This window comes from Pezoporus occidentalis, unplaced genomic scaffold, assembly GCF_034315485.1.
Source record: "Pezoporus occidentalis ecotype Australia unplaced genomic scaffold, CSIRO_AGI_Poc_V1 ctg38, whole genome shotgun sequence".
NCBI lineage: Eukaryota > Metazoa > Chordata > Aves > Psittaciformes > Psittacidae > Pezoporus > Pezoporus occidentalis.
Genome location: NW_026915702.1, coordinates 4,997,214 through 5,009,787, shown reverse-complemented (window position 1 = coordinate 5,009,787; position 12,574 = coordinate 4,997,214). Strand labels below are relative to the sequence as shown.

Genomic DNA, 12,574 nt, shown 5'->3' with positions numbered 1-12,574 from the left:
AACGTGGATGCTTCAGGGCCATCTGGACTGTAGAAATATATTTTGCTTCCTTGTTTTAGGGTTTAAGTATACAAAATTCATATTAATCCTTAAAATAATAGCTGTTAAATGGGAATGAACCTCTTGCAAACCTGAGAGTACTTCTTAGCCAACCCTCAAGGGAGGTCTTCAGTATTCTGAGGAGCTATCAATTTTCTCACTAACTTAACTAATGTTTCTTGTTCAAACCCTATTGTAGATGAGTTTAAATTCTTTTACACTCAGTGATTGTATGCAGGTGGCTACTTCCAGCCCGTACTGATTTTTTTTTTTTGGCTCTTAAAAAGATCATATCATTAGAGTCCTATAAAGTCTATTACAAGGACCACATGATTACACTTCTATAAAATGTGTAAACTAAAGACAGGTCTTTGGAAGTATTTGGCTCTCATGTAAAACACCTGAACAGTAGGTGCTTAAATTTTAGGTGCTTTAGGAGATAGTGATAACGTAGAGTTATTGGAAGGGCTTGACGTATATTCTTGCATAACATTGAAAAGAACTTTTAAGATGAACTAAAGGCATAAAAGGCTTGATTATACCCATATGAGGACACATAAGCAACTAGCTGTGCAATATTGTGTACTTGAGTTGTTTTTCATTATCTTTTCTTTCCTGTTTTGCTGTGTGCGTTTAGATTCTTTGACGTTGAGCCTCATTTCTACCTTCTCTATGAAGCACTTAGCCCAGCTTTGATTATTGATTCAATCTCAAATGCAAATTGCAAGTCATCTTCATTATGTTTTATACAGACTATTTCAGAAGTTGAGTCTGATTATTTACTTCTTTTGCCTTCAAAGAACACCTTATTTTGTAGAAATGTTCTTCTGATAACCTAATGAATTCAGGTCTTAATACAAAATTATAAGACATTAGGGTTAGAATTGCTGGAAGTAACAACTAAGATTTAAGGTATTATTAAGATATACGAGTACAAAATGCCTTCCTATGGATACAGCCATCACTAATATTTGAGAACTAATTAGGAGTAGGTGGCTGACTTGCGTGTATATAGGCTGATATCCAGACAGAGATTTCCCTTCAAAGATGTCTCTGAAGGTAAGGGACACTTCTGAGGAATCCTTTTTTCATTTCTGAATTCTAACAGGAGTCATCTTCAAAGTGTTTTTAAGGTGGCATTATTCCATTGTAGAACATTAATTGGACAATGAGTATTGTCACTTACACAATAGCATACACAAGTAGAAGACCTCGTTTGAGGTTATGATGTTTCTGATAATTTTTTATAGGAAGGCAAAGGGTCTTTACTGTGTTTGTTTTGAAATAAGTGTTGCACCTCAGAGCACTTGAAGATTTCTAAAAATAACAACTGCAATTGAACCTCTTCAAGTGCAATTTACCTAGTCATGTTGAACACTAACTTAACATTGGGAGTTTTTTTTTTTTGTCTGCCTGCCCCCACATAGTCTTACAGTCCAGGGTAAACAGGAAAGGGGGATAACAAAAATACAGGTCAGATTTAACAAGTGTGTGATCTGTGATGCTTTTCAGATATATATAATATTTTTGTAAACACCCTGATTCAAAAAAATATATGTCAAAGTCTTTCGCTAGGATGAGGATTGGAACAAACAACTTGTATGATCTTAAGAAAAGAATTGAAAGCAACCATAAATATCTGGTGTGCTTTTGGCCTGTATCCCATTTTGTATGGGTACTGGAACGATGTTTGTTGCTTAAATAGGTTTAAAGAAGCATAATTCAGCGCTTGTGGCAACACTTGCTTTTGAAAATACATGGTGCTAATGAAAAGACCTTGCATAAGGCTTTCAGTTTGCTCAATTACAGATAAACCATTCAGAAAGGTTTTCTTTCCTGCTAAGCTAAGAATTTAAAAGAAACAAGTTTCACACACAGACCTCAGTTTCCCCACCCCCTTAACTGCATTTTAGAGGGAAAATAATTATTCTTATTATGTGATGCTTGTTTTGTCTTTTAAGAGAACTTTGAAAATATGTGTCTCTCAAAAAAGTCCTATATAAAATAGACGATTGAAAAAATGAAAATTAGATTTCATATATTTACATTCAGAATACTAGAATAACAGTGTTACTTGTATCGAGCTTCCTTAGTATTGCACTATTTCCAACTGTTAGACACCATGCTGCTTGTAATGAATCTTACACTGTTGGTCAGTACCTTTTAACTCAATATTTTAAAGTTTTTAACTCATTCAGGCTAAAGGCTGAATAACACTTTCATCTAGTTTATGTTTAGTAAAGCTAACTGCGTTTTTACTTTTTATAGATTACCATCAATTATTAAATACAATATCGTAAATAAGTAGTTTTGTTTAGCTTTCATCTCACCCTTTCTCATATTTTATAAAATGTTGTACAGGAATGCTTTTTAAGGCTTTATATAGATTTTTTTTTTTCATACTGAGACATTAAATGGTAATAAACGTAAGCGTTTTAATGCCTTTTTAGAAATTGTGATCACGTGTACAGCTGATAATTTCAGATTTTATTGGTTAACATTCAGAAAGTTAGAAATTCTAAAGTCCATTCTCTGCTTTGCACTTCTGTTTTGCAGAATGTTTGATGTTGGAGGCCAGAGATCAGAGCGGAAGAAATGGATTCATTGTTTTGAGGGTGTTACAGCAATTATTTTTTGTGTGGCATTAAGTGATTATGACTTGGTCTTGGCTGAAGATGAGGAAATGGCAAGTACTGTAATGTTGAAGAATGTTCTTGGATAAACCTCGGTTCTTTCAAACTAAATAAGTTTTGAAAGGAAAGCTAGAAATCTTCTAGAGTTTTACTGCTGTGTAAGATGTATGGGGTTTGTGTGAAAGGTCTCAGAGAAATGGTGATAAAATTCATGCTTTCAGGTTTCAAAGTCTTTCTTCATATTCTCAGAAGGAATACTGAGACAGTATTCTTTCCAGTCACACTCTTTCTTGTTTTAAAGGATGCATAAATTCAGGAGGATAGGTTATCAGTAGTATATGTTTTAGTCTCTTTATGGATGCTGGAAGTATCTAATAAGAAATTGCTCAACTTCTATGTTTGTACTTTACTTTGTGTTTTGTTTTCCTTTGCTCAGTCTTCAAAACCTGAAGGTTTTGTTTCTTTCTAAATGTGTTTCTCTGATTTATTTCCTTAGTTGCAGAAATTTTTCTTTACCTTCTCCCTTTTAACTCCCTCTGTTCCTTTACCCTCTTTCAAGGTGTGACTTCTCCATATCAGTATGCATAGAGTGGTCTAAACTGATGCTTAATCGTAGTGTGTGAATCATTGACAGATTTCTGTGCTCATCCTCAAGTTCTGAAACTTCTTACAGAATATATTTTCGGGAGGAAAGAGGAAGGAAAAAACCCTTCAAGTCAAATGTAGTCAAAGAAAGTCATAGCTAGGACCTTTCTACTTAATAACTGGATCTTGGCCAAAGAACTTACGCGTTGGTCTGTTTTTGTGCAGTTAAAAAATTATGCTAAGAGATAAAAAAACATGCTCACTTGATTCTCTAGTCCTGTAGAACCATTTTTTTTTCTTTTTTTTTTCTTATGCTGGAATCTCTGCTAGGTGCAGAATTTAAATTTCAGTATCCAGAACATCTAATCGGTGTAGGACAATTCAGGTAACTCAGCAACTCTTGTAGAATATCTATACTGGAAAATGTCAAAACACACCAAAAATTCCTAAGATATTGAACAGCTTAAACCTGGAAAAGAGAAGAAAGAAAGAAGATTGACTAAACCCTGCCTGTGGAAGTGTTCTTTGTAGTGATCTTGGCTTCTTGGTGTTTCCCTGTGGTAAAATGTGATTCTGTAGGCTAGAAACGTAGTTCTGTAACTTACTTGGCTCATTTGTATCTATTCAGTAATGTGTATCCTGATCTTACTACTGAAGTCTGAAATACAGTGAGGTGTTTTTTCCAATTACAGAATCGGATGCACGAAAGCATGAAATTGTTTGACAGTATCTGCAACAATAAGTGGTTCACAGACACTTCTATTATTCTCTTCCTGAACAAGAAAGATCTTTTTGAAGAAAAAATCAAAAGGAGTCCTCTCACTATTTGCTACCCTGAATATGCAGGTATTAGAGGGGGGGTGCAGGAGTCAAGTAATTTTGGCTAAAATGCCTCTGTTTTGATGCACAAATCAGGGGGAGCTTGATAACTCTAAACTTTAGGTATCAAAAATACTTTAATTAAGAAGGGGGAGGTTGTTTTTATGATCACAAATAAAATGGTGCTAAGTCAGAGGCATATTTTCAACTGAGTGAAATAATGCTGGTCCACTGAAAGCATTTACATGAAACTGCTGCAACTCTTCAGCTTAATTTATTTAGTCCATTCTTTTTTCTGATGTCCTCCTATTTATGTACTTGGATGTAATTTTTTTTTTGCTAGCAGGAATCCCTTAGGATACATGAGAGTGTATTTGAACAGGGAGTGTACATGTATGTTAGAAGGAGGTAGCTTGTTCAGGAAATACATAGCAAAAGAGGATTATTTCATGCAACAAGTCTTAGGTTTTTTATGTATCATTTCCTTGTAACTTCAGACTGAAAATAGCAGATTGGAGGTAAAAATTAGGGGGAATGCGTATGCATTTTTGCAAAAAACCCCAAAGCTTTTAAAAACATAAAAATCAAATAGCAAGTAACTTGAATGAAGGAAACAAAATATCCTAATCTAGGGAGCAGTGATGGGTCATTAATGATTTGTTCTGTCTTCTGCTGAAGTAAATGGAAAGACTGTTTCTGCAGCTGGAATTGTCTCCTTAGTTTTTATTCTTAAGAATGTTTCGGAAAGGTTTCCTTCATAATTTATTTGTGGTATCTTAAAGCAATGGCTGTGGAACTATTCCCTTTCAGGTTTAGGTTAACTATTTCCAAAGAACCATTTCCTTCAAAGGTACACTGTGCATCTTGTTCTTTCTCAGTTTGCTTACTGAGCAATTTTTATCCTTCTAGGGTCAAACACTTACGAAGAAGCAGCTGCTTACATTCAGTGTCAGTTTGAAGATCTTAACAAGAGAAAAGACACGAAGGAAATCTACACTCACTTCACATGTGCCACAGACACAAAAAATGTGCAATTTGTTTTCGATGCTGTAACCGATGTCATTATTAAAAATAACCTTAAAGACTGTGGCCTCTTCTGAGAGCAGACAGAAGATTGCTAAATGGTAAATTACATTTCTGGAAACAGGACTTAAGCATTTAGAATATGCCCATGCTGTTGTAATACCTGCATAGATATACTTAAATCTCTTTCATTTTATTTCTAGGTTTGGAGAACGACTTCGCACAATTCTAATCTGATTCTTTTCAAGGCAAAAGAAATGAAAAATGCATTGTGCTGAATGATAGATCAGTACTGTACTTGCCTGTTTTAACAGCTTTATTTATGTTTGTCTTGTAAATTTAAGTAATTAGTTAACACTGAGATGTCAGTTGATTGTATGTATACTTATAATTGTAGTAATGTATTTGTATAAACATTGAATGGAATATTTTAGTAACTTGATGTCCTCTAAACTTTCCATGTTTTATGAAGATACTCTTAGGGGAGACAGACCTTTTTGCCTTTGGATTATTTAAACATCTTGTAAAATTAAATTTTCTTTTCATCTTAAGGGTGCATGCTGCCTTATTCTTTACTTTTGTTGGTAATACTGTATATGGCGTTAGCTTTTTTGATATTTAAACAGCCTCATACACCTGCTCAGACTTAAAGAAACATAACCAATAAAACTTATGTTTGCCTTAAGTTTCAGGGGGAAAAAAATCTTTTTATAAATTTAAGATAAATGCAAGGATTATTTTTTAAATTTAAATGAAATCCATAGTTTATGAAATCTGGACATTTTCAGTCTTTGCAGTACAAATATGGCAACACTGAAATTGAATTTTAAGGTTCCACTGTCATTGAAGCTGTTGGAAATGCAAAAAGAAAGTTGTTAAAACCATTCATATCAATAAAGTTTGAAACTGTGGTCTTTACTCAGTGACATGAATGGCAAAATTACTTTTTTACATAGTTAACAAAGGCTGGACTTCAGAGTAATGCTTTTTTTATGCTTAGCTTAAAAGTCACATCATGTTCTCCTTAAACATTTTGCTATTTTCTGGTAATAAGCTAGTTTGATAATTTAATAACCATAGAAACATCAGATTCTCCTACAAGACATGGCACAGTGGCATCACAGATTAAAGCTATATCCTGTTCCGTATAGAAAGAATCATCAGTATTTTGAATAGGGTGTTTTATTGACTTGCAAGTGCTGTTTAATTTCTTTAATTTTAATTAAAGTCTCACAGTTTCTTTAATAAGCTAAAATGTATGATTTTCTTCTGATTTTGCTTTCATTATGTGTTCTGCTATCTTAGGTACATATCATCCATTGCCTTATGGGTAGTGCCAAAACTGATTTTTTTTATACAAGTTTTAAAATGAATAAGCTCCTGTTTGTAAATAAGTTCATGGATGGTTGTCTTAAATGTATGTCATCTAGAAAGTACAAATGTACCAAACTTGGAAATATGGTTTTCTATAATTGTTAAAATATTTCAGGCAGCTACAGTACACCATAGGCTCTTTGAGAAGTAAATTAAGTCTTTTAACTTCTTGCTATTTTTCTATATTTAACATTTATGTTCTTAATGTTCAGCCGAACTATTTAAGTCATTGTTCTGTTATTTAATTTTTGATTGTGTGTTTCATTTAGGCCTCAGCTTGAGTAAAACTTATCTGCACTTCTCATTCTTTAATGCTTTCTTTGTTAGGTACAGAATTGCTAAATATGTTTCAAATGAAAGATTAGAAAGGAGATAACTTATTACTGGAGTTTGTTAAATATATTCATGCATTATGAGCTCTTTCACCAGTTATGGTAAACAATCTGTATATCCTGAGCTGCTTTTAGTTGTGCTTTACGATTCTGGATACATAACTGATTTTAAATCTCATTGAACTACTTTGTGGAAATTGTATTTACACCTACGTTCAAGTTGGTTTTTGTACTAAATGTAAAACTAGAATTGGGATTAATCAAATAAATCTAAATTTTGTGCCTTGCTTGAAAGAAATGTTTTTCATTAAATATGCTGATGGAAATCTTTTTTCATCCATCCTGTGGAGGTAACTAGGTAGAAAAAAAGAGAAGATAAGTCCAGAGTAAATTCAAAAACTATGCAGGAAACAGTGAAAATGAGCATAAATTTTTGATTAATTCCTAAATATTTTCCCTTGAGCATTGTTCCTAACACCTTCAACTGGAGAATATTTTAAATTTCATACATGGTGTTTTCTGAAGTATTTACCTCTTAACACGGAACAAAATTGTGAAATACTTTAGCTTGCTAGTCCAGGCAAATAAATAAGCTTGTGTTTTTTGACTTGAGCAGACAGCAGATATGTTTCTTTATAGATGCAGAGATTGGGGTTATTGAGCAGTTCTATTTTGGTAATAATTTGCTTGGACTAAGGCATAATTTGGATTATTTTTTAAAGTGCAGTCAATGGGCTGAGCTCCAAATGGGATAGTATAATGCTATACCATTCTTGGTCTCATTCCCTTCTGGATTTTAGGAAGTGAAAGAGTTGAGCCTGCAGTGTGGAAATAGAGGCCTGTAGTAGAACTGTGTTTCTGTAGTGCAGTGCCTCACTTCTGAAAGGAATTTCACAGCAGCTGTTACAAAAGAAAGATGTATATATGCAAGAATGTACTGAGCTGAATGTGCTGTTTGACTTTGTTTTTAATTGCAATGGAACAAGAGTGTAAGACCAAATGCATTGGCAGGTTCACAGAATTAGCTGTTACCAGCTACCCTTCTTTATTCTCCCTCCTTTTCTGTCTGTCCACTGATAGAGAAGTTTGGGAAGTGGTGTTGTCATTGAGCTTTCTCGCTCTCAGGTTATATTGTTGTATAGGCATCCAAGGAATGGGTGGTTTGAATCCTGTGGAATATGCTGATCTTTAATTAGTTTTGCAAATAAAGAGCATACAGATGTGTCTATATAATGTTATTATGGTAATGTAAGAATATGCAGGCTGATAATAAATAAGTGTACTTAAAACTTCATGTGTTTATATTGACAAGCATGAAGAAAAATCTAGGAAACCAGGAACTTGAGCAGGTAAAGCTTTTCAGTTACGTAGCTTATAGTTCAAGTGATTCAGTCCTATCAGAAGTCCTTACAGTATGACACAGAGAACATCTCAAATACCTCTTGCAAATAAGTGTCCTCGTTTCTACAAAATACTTTGGCACCGTACAGTACAAATGGCTGAGAGGGAAACGCATTTCAAATAGATATCAGAATATTTCCAGGAGGATTTGGGCACTTGTTAAAGTAGTGGTTATCTCAACTAAACCAAATTAATAATTTATCAGTTTGCGCAAAAACTCAACGGTGTAATAATTTACCTCAGGAACCAAAATGTCTTAGTGTGACAAAAATATGCTGAGGTATAGTCACAAATTCTTAACTCTTCTTCTCTTCCAGTAAATAGTGTGATAACCCCCCCGTGCAATCTCTTCTAAAAACCCTGTGAAACTAAGGCATCTTGACAGTTGTATAGTTTTGATTGAAAATGCTTGTCCAGTATTTGGAGATGCATTTGTCCTGTTGGTCATGACTTTTTTTTCTTAGTTTAAAACAAAGATGCAGCTATTCCTGTTTTGATTATGTAAATTAGAAACTTAAAATACTTTGTCTAACTTTTGTTACTAGAACAAAGACAATTTTTCAATGAGAACAATATTAACCTTCACTTGGTGTCAATTGCTAAAACTTACATTTTCTTAATAAGAATTATTGGTGTATTTATTAAATAAAAATCAGAAGTCATCAGTTCCATAATTTAGACTGTAAAGCTGGACACCAAGAAACAGAAAAAGCATATCCAAATTACAGTCAGTGGCTTATTGTAGCAGTGTTACTTGAACACATGTCCAGGATGTGTTTTGTTTTGTTTTTTTTCCTGTGTATTACACTTTAAGATACCTGTAAGTCAGCAAGGATAGTTCATCACATCTAGTTTTTGTTGATGATCTTTTTGCTATTTTTAATTGTTAACAAAAAACACTGGTTTAATCCTTCATACTTCCGGAAATGTTACTGTAAAAAAGGTAATTTATTAGGTGCTGCACATGGAGATGAGTGCATGTGATCAAATTCTGAAGTTGCTTATAGATTCTGCCAGTATCTTTCATAGCCAAGTTACGTTGGCTTGGCTTACAAGTTGTTAGTTTGCCTTGGTTTTCTGCTTGTAAATTAATTCCTTATACAGTTCTTGGTCTTTGTCCTTCTATGTAAGGGATGGAAAGAAGTCATAAACTGTATCACCTACTGAGGCAAAAAGAACGTTTTCAAGACATTTGTAGTCACTCAGGCATACGAGACTGATGTTCTGGGAAGGCTTTAAAGAAAATACTCTGAACTTCACAGCTGTGTCCAACATTTGAAGAAGCAGCTTTAGGAGAGTCACATGACATAGAGTTGTGTTTTGGCAGATTCTTGTATGTTTCTGTGTTTTGGAACTCTGACTGTGAGGAGATACAGTGAGGTACGTGCAGTTGCTTAGCCCTTTACCCCTTTCTTTCCCAGGTGAGGCTGTTAGGTGTCAGTGTATTGTAGGCCCAGGCAGCCTGAACTTACAAATGCTTAAGGCAAAGGGTTGTGAGCTATTCAGCAAAAAGAAACATGCAAAACGCCTCCAGCTTCCAGAGAGAGTGGGACTCCCCAGAGAGATGGAGAGGGAGAGAGGTGGCTGCTTTTCTGATGTCTGTTAACTTTGTGTTTGAATGCTCTGAGGGTTTAATACAGTTTTACAAGGAGAGATTATGTATTTGGATGCTTCTGTTGGTATATTGTGCACTTAACCTTGAAACCTCGAAACCTCTTGTCCTATCCAGATTCTCAGCCTTTGAAGATCTGTATTCCTCTAGTTGCTGTGCCTGAAAGACTAAAATGCTGATGCAGCTGCAGAGTAATAGTTTCCTTGTCTTGAATGAGCTTTCTCTTCAAAACTAGAATTTTTAGTATTGTAGTGTCTCAAAGATGATCTAAAATTTAAATCCTGAGGCTGTTAAATAAGTTTTATAGTGCTTTAAATATTAAAAGAGCAGAAATATGGACAAGCTATTTCATTTCACTTAATTTTTTTTCTCCCCGGTAGATCTGTGAAAGGAAGATTAATAGAGCAGACTGCTCTTTGTGAGCCTTCCTGAGACAGCACTGCAGGGACTGTATACAGTGCTGTAAGAGAGGCAGAATGAAGCATTTCTATATTCTGTGGAATTGCAGCAAAGAACTGATAGCACTTCCTGATAGCTCTAGTGTTTTAATGTGGTACATTAACAGTTGACATCCTTGACAGAGAGAAAAGAAATATTAAAATTGTATCAATGATACAGAGCCCTAAACTACCGGAGTACAAGTGTCAAGGTCCTTTGAGGCCAACCTGTGGTGACTGCTGTAGAAGGGCTCTTTAGATAAACTGACTTTCATTGACAGCTTTAAAAGGAGTTAGCTGTTTCATCACTTTCAAAAGGATTTCAGAAAGCAGTGAGCAGTTCTCTTAGAAATGGGGTAATTTTCCTCACTTTAATGTTCAGCATTTCAAGTTAAAACAGTTTGTGAAGTGATCACCTAGCAGCTCGCATGTGGTAATGGGTATGTTTTCTTAGCCTTTGACAAGTGTAGTGTAGTTCAGTTCATTTAAAACACAATGAAACTTGTACATTTAGAAGTAAGGATCACGGGGCCAATGAGGAAATAAAATTGCATGTTAGGTAGCCCAGGCTTGTATTCTCTTGATAACACACACATAATCACGGTATGCCAGTATTTCAGGAACTCGTTTATGAAGCAGATGTAAGCCAGGTTTTGGAGGTAACACTTCTCATTGTCATACTATGGACAGAACTGAGGGGTTGGTGACCACCCATGTTTTCCATAGTCCAGTTGAAAGGCTATTTAGCTGGCACCTGGGACATAAAGGTTCAAACTTGATCTGCTTTTTTAAATAGATGTGGCCTGCGCAAATCTGAGGGAAGTGCCCTGACGAATCAGTTAGTAAACACTGAAATGGTTATTTCTACCTCGGCTTGTTACACTGACTTCATTTTACATAATGCTCATTTCTGCAAGGGCTAGAATCTTTCTATCACAGTTTCCGATCCTAATAATTCATTCTTTTGCATGTTTGTATTTTGTATGAAGTCCAGTAGAAGATCTACAAGAAATCTGGAGAGCGACTTTTTGACAAGGACATGTAGTGACAGACAAGGGGGAATGGCTTTAAACTGATGGAGATTTCGATTAGCTATTAGGAAAAAAATCTTCACTGTGAAGATGGTGAGACACTGGCACATGTTGCCTAGAGAAGTTGTGGCTGCCCCATCCCTGGCAGTGTTCAAGGCCAGGTTGGAGGGGGCTTGAAGCAACCTGGTCTAGCAGAAGGTGTCCCTGCACATGGCCAGGGGGAACTAGATGATCTTTAAGATTCCTTCCAACCCAAACCATGCTATAATCTCAGTTAAACCTTCACTTAGGTCCTTGCTCTGAACCAAAGCAGGTGCTGAACTCATTTGCCTGTATCCTGAGGGAGTACCCCTATTGTGTTCTGTGAGACTATAGCTGTGTCCCTCCTCTTTACCTTTGAATGGTAACAAATTCATCTTTTCAGATCTCTTTTCCAGATACCATCTTATTTACAATAGTTACAATGTCCAATTCAATTTGAAATTAACTTGTCAATTATTTTCTGAGCTGCCAGCAAACAGGAAAAGCTTGCAGCTCACTTAAGCCTGATCTAGCCAGCTTTTAGCTGTTTGAGCTGGATGGATGCGGCCTGGTGAGACTTTTATGTACAATGCGTGGGATTTCTTAGTCTGTCCATTCATTCTTGCAGTTCTTTTCACCATCAATTTCCATTTCTCCTTGTGAATCTTGATTTGCAAAGCTATTTATAAGTGAAAAGGGTTTAAAAGTGGAAAGCTTTTTTTTGTATTGTTTTCCTTTTGGTAGGATGAATGGGGAAGGAATACAAAATGAGTGTTTTACTAAAAAATATCAGTTTGAATAATCTCAACAAGCTTCAAAATTTTCCATTCTCAAAGCTTAACTGTTACTTGGGAGATTTGCAGATTAGTAAACTATACAGTTTTAAAATAAAAATGCAGATTGAAAGGCAGAAAAATATATTATCATAGGCTGAAATACCAAGCCCTCTTTCTGTCTGCATGCTGCCTGTGGTCAAACTAGAATAAGTAATTGATGACTTCCATTAAGTCGTGATGTTATTAGACAATGGAAAGACAGGCATATAATATTGTATTCATTCTGGAAGAATTCGGGTAGCATACTGAGGAAATGCCTTCAATGAAACAGGACTGTCGGGGTTTAACTGGACAGCAGAACACTTTACATTTCTGAGTGAATGCATGCAGCTTTCTTGTGAGGTATTGGTCCCTTTTCTGATCTGATTTTGACCAAAGACTGCTACTAAAGCATTTCTAAGCCTCATTGCCAACCAGAATTCTGCTCTAGA

At 35.2% G+C, this 12,574-nt stretch overlaps 1 protein-coding gene across 3 annotated transcripts in view; it reads left to right on the top strand.

Annotated features, from left to right (window-relative positions):
- The window catches only part of LOC134170540 (guanine nucleotide-binding protein G(i) subunit alpha-1), a 34,511-nt gene extending 28,494 nt beyond the window's left edge, over window positions 1-6,017 (top strand). For all 3 annotated transcript variants that reach the window (XM_062631984.1, XM_062631983.1, XM_062631982.1), the window contains 4 exons: window positions 2,596-2,725; window positions 3,950-4,103; window positions 4,986-5,200; window positions 5,303-6,017. In XM_062631984.1, coding sequence (XP_062487968.1) covers window positions 2,596-2,725; window positions 3,950-4,103; window positions 4,986-5,176 — 475 coding nt within the window. In that variant the 3' untranslated portion in view covers window positions 5,177-5,200; window positions 5,303-6,017. The remainder of the gene's footprint in view (window positions 1-2,595; window positions 2,726-3,949; window positions 4,104-4,985; window positions 5,201-5,302) is intronic.
- Window positions 6,018-12,574: the final 6,557 nt, after the last annotated feature.